Source organism: Crocodylus porosus, unplaced genomic scaffold (assembly GCF_001723895.1).
Source record: "Crocodylus porosus isolate Cpor-Errol unplaced genomic scaffold, CroPor_comp1, whole genome shotgun sequence".
Taxonomy (NCBI): Eukaryota; Metazoa; Chordata; order Crocodylia; family Crocodylidae; genus Crocodylus; species Crocodylus porosus.
In genome coordinates, this window is record NW_017728886.1 from 28,607,055 (window position 1) to 28,614,483 (window position 7,429).

Below are 7,429 nucleotides of genomic sequence, written 5' to 3' on the forward strand. Positions count from 1 at the left end.
ATACTTTTTTTCCCCCCCCTGTGTCAGTTAAATCCTAGGAGAGGACCACAGTGACTTACAGCTGTAGCCCCATAGCCCTCAAGGCCTCCAAGGAAGCAGCAGCCCTAAAAGTGATCTTAGTCCTTTGTATGAAAGTTACTGAGCTCCTATTTCTTCACATAAAATGGCACCTTGGTATTCTAAAGAACTATAGAGGTACTGGTTAGTGCTTTGAAGCACAATAGCAAAACAGTCAGGAAGAACTACATTTTTCCTTGTTCTGAATTTCCTACAAAGTGAATTCAGCATACAACTACTAATTCTTACTTATTTAGACTCAGAGCCTGACTTGAGTAGGACTTACTGAAGCATTTAACTACCCTGCAGGACATGGGCCTTGGCGTTATATACGAGGGGCTAGAAAGACAGATGGTAAGAGGTGGGGGAAGGCTTACAACTAGATGCAGCCACAATTTAAAAAAAAAAAAAAATTTCAGGTAATAACCAGCCTTTACCTCAGTAATTTTTTTTCATGCTCATAATAAAAAAAAAAAAATCATCTGTGATATAGTCACGTGTCCCAACAACTTCAGACAGGCCTAGACTCTTAACTATTGCAGAATTTTCACCTGAGTGTTGGTTTTATTCAAGCTTGAGCTTTCAACATCTCCCATTATGTCAAAACTTGTTTTTTGTTACACCAAACCATCTCACTGTTATAGCATGCTTCAAAGACATTTTCTTGTTGTTCTTTTTATTTTGTTATTCAGCTTTACAACAAAGATCAGAAGAGGGAGAAATCTCTTTTTAAAAAAGTATTCAACTAAAGCTAAGATTAAAATCATGTTCTGTTAAAGGAGGCAGAACCATTTAAATCCTGTAATTGCATCTGTTTTGTACAGTAGAACATGTATGAAAAATGCTTTCCAAACTACAAAATAAGAGACTTTCAGACAGGGTAGAAAGCATTTCTTAATGCAAATGAATTATTCATATTGTAGCTCTCTGGCTAAAAAAAAAAATAAACTATAAACAATGCAAGTTTGTTTTTGTTTTTTAAATTCAGATCTTGGATCCAGGTTATAGCATAACATTTTTTTCCCTACACCAATTGAGATGCATTTTATTATCTATATTTGTTTTTCTTCTCCATACATTTAGACAATGCCATTTGGGTACATGTTTATTTAAACCCAGCATGCTTTAACTAAGCAAACTTCATAAGGTTTTTGTCTGTACTTGATAGTGTACCTGCTAGTATAAACTCTGAGGGAATAAATATGTACCAATAAAAGGAAAATAAAAATTAACATTAGGCTAAAAAGCCTCTGAAAGTATTTGCAGGAGGTGGAAGAATAAAAATGAAGTATAAGAACTACTATTTTCTTTCCAGGAGAATTTGATGGGGGAAAAGCCATATTAGGGATGGCCATACAAATAATTCATTCCAGGTTAAAAGGAGTCAAATTTGACATTGGCTACTCCATGGTTATTGCAGTGTATATATTTGAAGATTGTGGTAAGTAAAAGCAAAAACGAAGTAGCTTTACAAGTGAATGAGAAGGGGCAAGCTTCAGATGCCATGTTGCAGGTGCATGTACACAAGCAACTACCACGGAGTTGCTGAGCAGCAATGCAGTTCTACCCTTTTTTTACCCTAGAGTAGAATTGTTCATTTGTCCATGTCCAGCTAGATTAGGTCATTCATCCTTTAAATTAAATGCATCAAAAGATGACAGATATCTTAGACTGGATGATAATGTGTAAAATTTTACATACACTATGTTGCTAGTTTTCATAGATTACTTTATGCACAAGGTACTTTAAACTATGTGTCTTAGTTACAAAGGAAGCTGCTATCACTAAGGAAACGGGTAAGAGAAAAATATATGATAATAGGGGGGGGTGTAAGTGTGTGTAAATCTCTTTTGCAGCTCACACTACACCATCCTAACTTTCAACAATCCCCATGTTACTGTTACCTCTAATGCAAGCTGCTAAGCTCCTATGACTACAGTAGTTTGGGGACAGGGTACTCGTACTGAATGCCAGGGTTACACACAGGAGTCAAACATCTGATTCTATTTGACTGATTTACAAGGACATCTACTGCATGTCTGTTTAGCAGCAAAAATAACCATTTGAATCCTTCAGAGCTACATCGTCTCTGCCCAGCTATAAATGTACAGATTGAACTTGCATCTCCCCCCGTCACTGCTTCTATCTGAAGGTATGTAACCCTGTAAAAATAGTCAAAGGTACTAAAATTACAAAATTGTTTTCATGTTAAAGTGGCAGTTTAACATATTTTCCATTCCAAGTATCTTCATTGTGAACTGTCATAAGCAAGAATGTCCATCCAGAAATACATTCCAAAATAATTAAGTTAACATTCCTGTGGTTTAAGGATGGGATAACTATTTATTTTACAGGTAACCTAGGAGCAATAGATTATTCAAGTATCAATAATGTTAGTCTTTAAATGTTTAGCGCTTAGGTAGTGCAAAATAATATGACTGAGGGAATTTTTAGCCATTACACATTCTGAGGTTCTGATGTGAATTCCTTCACCTTCCAGGGCCTTCCCATCCAAGTAGTCTTTAAGCAAAAATCGCACTGAATTCTCAGTCCAGTTTTCTTTAAAAAAAAAGAGTTTTATTAGTTTATTGCACTTTCATTTACATATTCAATATGCTTAATTACATATGAAACTAGTCCTGCAGTACTTCTTCCTCCAAATTAACTGAGGTTAAGTGGACACGTCTTGAATATAAGCAACAAGAAATCTGAAACTTTATGTACTAAACCCCAAGATTACTTGAAATTACAAAGATTTTTCCTCTGTGGTTATATATGAAACCTGCAGAAGCATCTACTGTATTTACTTGAATACAAGACAAGGTTGCCTTACACTAATATAAAATGAAATCTCTAAAAATATTGTCTATCATTAAAATGCTGCTAAAAACAGCATGTCATTGGAAAAGGAAACTGCTATAAAAAGGTGACTAAATGCAGCCAGCACTGAGCAAGACTATAAAACATAGCTGATAACGAGCAACCATACTGATAGAGAGCTGCCTGTGTCATGGAAAGGGCAGAGCCAGCCCTGACACCCTCCCTCTAGTGCCAAAAATATTGCATTGAATATTCTCATAAGAACCTACCATAAAACTAAGTTAACCACTAGCGTGCATTGAGTGTAGTCCCCCTCAGTGCAAACTCTTTTTCAAGTCATGGTGACTTACTATACCAACTATATCTCAACTTTCTTTTCTTACCCACAGCTGAGCTGCACCTTTCCTATTTCCACTTATGCCAGTTTCTCTACTAGCCTTATGTCTGGCTAACATCAAATGGTTCACCCAGAATCCTCCTGTCCCTGCAGTCTTTCAGACTGTTACATATGATTACCTTATGGAAGGTGGGGCCATATTAAAGCCAGACCAGGCTGCTCTACACCTTGTCTGAATATAAATATTTGAAGCATCCCAGGACTCGTGACAAGAACACCTGGTTCATCATGAGCAGGGAGGGGGTGCTAATTAGCACATGAATCCTGTGTGTGCATGGGGGGTGGGGGTAGCATGCATCTAGAGTACACACATACTGAGGACTGAGCTGTGGGGCCACCATGGTTTGAAGTGCTGCTGACTGCTAGGGCCCAGCCCAGTGAACCATACAGTAAAACATAAGCCTTTTAGCTTTGGACTAATATCATACATAGTTTGTGTTCTACATAAACAGGTGTGCCAACATGCTACTTAAGCATGTGTATAGACTACCTGAACTAAAAATTGCAAGTTTTTCAAAAAAAGTAAAATGCATCAGTTCTAGATGAATTAAATCTGTGAGTACTATATGCAGCTTACTACACACATGTTTATTTCAAGGTTAATGTTTTCAAATTTGCTTCTCACCTCCCTGAGCATAGGGAAAAAGCAGGGTATGATTTTTTTTGGGGGGGGGCTTCAGAAAGCTTACTTATTTTCCCTGCTGTAGCAGTGGGAAGGAGATGGATTCAAAACAAGCCTCCAATAATTAGATTCTATATCTGGAAGATTATAACAAATTAATATATTGTCCATATATAGAACCTATTTACTGTGAGTTGTATTATATATAATCAGGGCCATCTTCATATTTGTGTAAATGCAGTCAGCCTACGGATCTGGCACAGCTCACATGAAGAGGTACAAAAGAAAGAAATAAAACCTCCAACGAACTGGGGCAGCAGGTAGAATGGGTTTTCTACTGCTTCCTGAGAATGAGAGGGTTTCTAGCCAGGGACTAGAGCAGGGGTAGGTAAAATGGCAGATCCAGACAGGGGCCAGAATCCATTTCCCAGCAGCCCCTGCTTTCAGTTGCTGGAGCTAGTTACCATGGGGGCCACAGCAGCAGCAGAGGTGCCACAGCTCAGGGCCAGGGTCTCCAGAGACCAGCCCCAGCAGTGCTGGCAGGGAACACTGCTAGGTGGGGAACTGCCCTGAGACTGGGATCTTGCAGGGGTGATGGTATGATACAGAGCTGGGGCAGAGCCACAGTCTGCTGCCTGAATGCCCTTGCCCAGGGTGTGCAAGTAGCAGGTCACAGCTCTGCCCTGGCTCTGGACCACACTGTCACCCGTGCAAAATCCCAGCCCTGTAAGTGGCTCCCTGCCAGCACTGCTGGGGCTGCTTTCCATGGAAACCAGCCACAGCAAGGCAGGCAGGGGCTGCTGGGAAATGGAGTCTGCTATAGGCCTGATTCAGCCCACAGGCCTGACTTCACCCGCTCCTGCACTAGAGGAAAAAGGCAGGGTATCACATCAACATGCAGAATCAGATCAGAAGAGGACTTGTGTTCTACTTTTAATTAGAGAATTTGTTTTTCTACCAGGGCTGCAAGTTCAAATAGATATGGGGTGGGAAGGGGAGTATTAAAATCTGTGCCATTTCTATTCTGTTGCTCTCTCCATCAATCACCAGAATCTGGAATGAGATTCTGAATAAGAATTATGTAAATCCACAGACCAAAGTCAACATTCCCTGCCTTTCTGTATCCATTCTGCACGGTTAGTAGTGACAAGAAAAGACTTTTTCTTCACAGCAGTACAAAGTAAGTGCATGGAGATCCACAGATACCAGTGATGAGCATAATCGACAATGGAGATGGAAGAACAGTGAACATGGTTAACAGCAGCAGATAAGATGGTCTGTTTTACCAGAGAGGAACAGTAAAGAAAGACAGGTGATAATACAGCAATGTTACGATGGGGCCAAAGTGGATTTGATGTGCTGGATGGCTGTTGTTTAATGTCTTGTACAGTACTTAAACTTGTATCTAGAGGTCTCATTTTGCAAGATTTATTTCTCCAAGTCCAAAGCTTTGACAGTGTTAAAATCAGCATAACCTCCAACCAGCAGCTAAGGGAGGCATAGTTCAAGATAGGACCTATAAGTAGGAGCAAATAAATTCTTGCTACACATAGATATCCTCAGAAAGAGGAAACACAGCTGAAGGAAAGAAAAAAAAAAGGTAGGTAAGCTGATATGTACAGAGCTCCCCTAAAGTAATCCAGGGATATATATGAATATGGAGGTTTTATTACCTCTGTATTTCACAGTGCTGTAGTCACAACTGGACCTACTGCGCCCAGGGCTATTGTCCAAAAGTATGAAGTAATTTAAGAGTGATATTGTAACTGTGATGATCCAGAAATTATGCAAGAGGCACACATTTCTTAGGATGATATCTTTGTCTCAACTACATAGTTGGCCCAATTGAAGAAGTTGGACAAGCTTTCCAATGCAAAACATTCTTCCTTAGGTTGCTAATCTTGAAGACCAACAGCATAATGAAGATAAAAAAGATAAAATTAAGAGCCATGAAGGTCAATTTAAAAGACTGGAAATTCTGAATCTTTCACTGTTGCACAAGGAGCTCAGATTTTTAACTAACAGAAGATTAAGGGGTGATTTCATCAATACCAAAGTTTTCTTACAGATTAAGGGCTCACCACTCCATCAGACAAAATTACAAAAAGATCTAATGGCTGGAACTTGAAGCTAGACAAATTCAAACTAGAAAAGAGGTGAAATTGCATTAACAGTAATTAGCCATGGTAATCAACCACTGGAACAAGGGCTGTGGCAGTTTCTCTAGCAATTGATTTAAACATTGACAGAGTTGATATTTTTCTAAAAGTTGTCCTCTCATTTTCATTAATGCATGGAAATCTTATGACCTTTGTTATGCATGCATCAGGCTAGATTATCACAATAGTCCACTTGGCCTGATCTCTGAATAAATGTTTGATAAAATAAGCTGTAATAGACACTCGAGGAGATGGCAGCCTAAGGCTGACAATGACAACCTATATGAATAGAGCAAAGCTAAATACAGCCATCATACAGCTACTAGCATATGAATCCAATAAAAGTGTTTGTGGGAGTTTCATGCATGTCCCTAGCAAAAAAATTCAGATTTCATTAATTTCATCTTGTGCTAGTGATATGCAAATCTCCAATTACCATGTATGCTGCTATGATAAATATGCCATTCTAAAATTAGAGAGGTTTAACACGCGCCCCATCAGTTTCCTTAGTTCACAACACAGTGTGTTCCTTCTGTCAATATAATGTCCATAATTTTTCACTGCAGAGTTGTAATTAAGGCTGATTACAAGTCCATTTTAGTTGTTATACATTTCTTGCTTCTGGCATTTGAGGTACTTGTGCTTCCTAGTCCATACAAGAGGGTGTTTCAGAAATTAAGAGCAAAATGACTACCCATGCTATATGTCTGCATCAAAGCACAAAACTATACAGCACCAGGGAACACTGACAGCAGCACTGTCAAACGCACTTTTTGTGGGGATAGGGGGGACTACTGCTACTGCTGGCCCACTGAGCAAGCCTTGCAAAGCCAGCAAGCCAAGGCACTTAAGGGAGCCCACCCCTGGTACAATCTGTGGGCAATGCAAGAGCCCCCAAGGGGACACTTGCCTTCCTGTACACTCATGCCAGGAGCTTGGGGAATAAGCAGGAGGAACTTGCTCTCCTGCTTAACCCAAAGAATTACAACGTCATAGGGATAACAGAGCTGGTAGGACTCCACCCATGACTGGCCCACAGGTATAGACAGTTATACCCTGTACAGGAGGGATCGCGTAGATAAAAAGGGTGGGGGTGTAGCTCTCTCTGTTGAGGAAACCTTCACATCCCTGCAAGCTGATGTTGGTGACCGGGGTAAACAACTGGAGACCCTCTGGGTTAAAATCCATGGGGAACACAGCACAGGGGACAACAGTGGGAGTCTACTACAGACCTCCCACCCAAAGTCCAGAGCTTGACCAGGAGTTCGCCCGGGAACTGGCCAAGGCTGCACGCTCCAGGACTACAGTTGTCATGGCCGACTTCAATTACCCAGACATCTTGTGGGAGGATCACTCAGCAAAATCCAAGCGGTC

The 7,429-nt window shown here is 40.2% G+C and overlaps 1 protein-coding gene across 5 annotated transcripts in view; it reads right to left on the reverse strand.

Moving 5' to 3' along the window:
- Positions 1–1,045: 1,045 nt before the first annotated feature.
- The window catches only part of ACBD5 (acyl-CoA binding domain containing 5), a 50,695-nt gene continuing 44,311 nt past the window's right edge, over positions 1,046–7,429 (reverse strand). For all 5 annotated transcript variants that reach the window (XR_002100310.1, XR_002100314.1, XR_002100326.1 and 2 more), the window contains one exon: positions 1,046–2,616. Coding sequence is in view for 2 of the 5 variants with exons in the window: in XM_019531642.1 (XP_019387187.1) it covers positions 2,604–2,616 (13 nt within the window). In the remaining 3 variants the exon portion in view is untranslated. The remainder of the gene's footprint in view (positions 2,617–7,429) is intronic.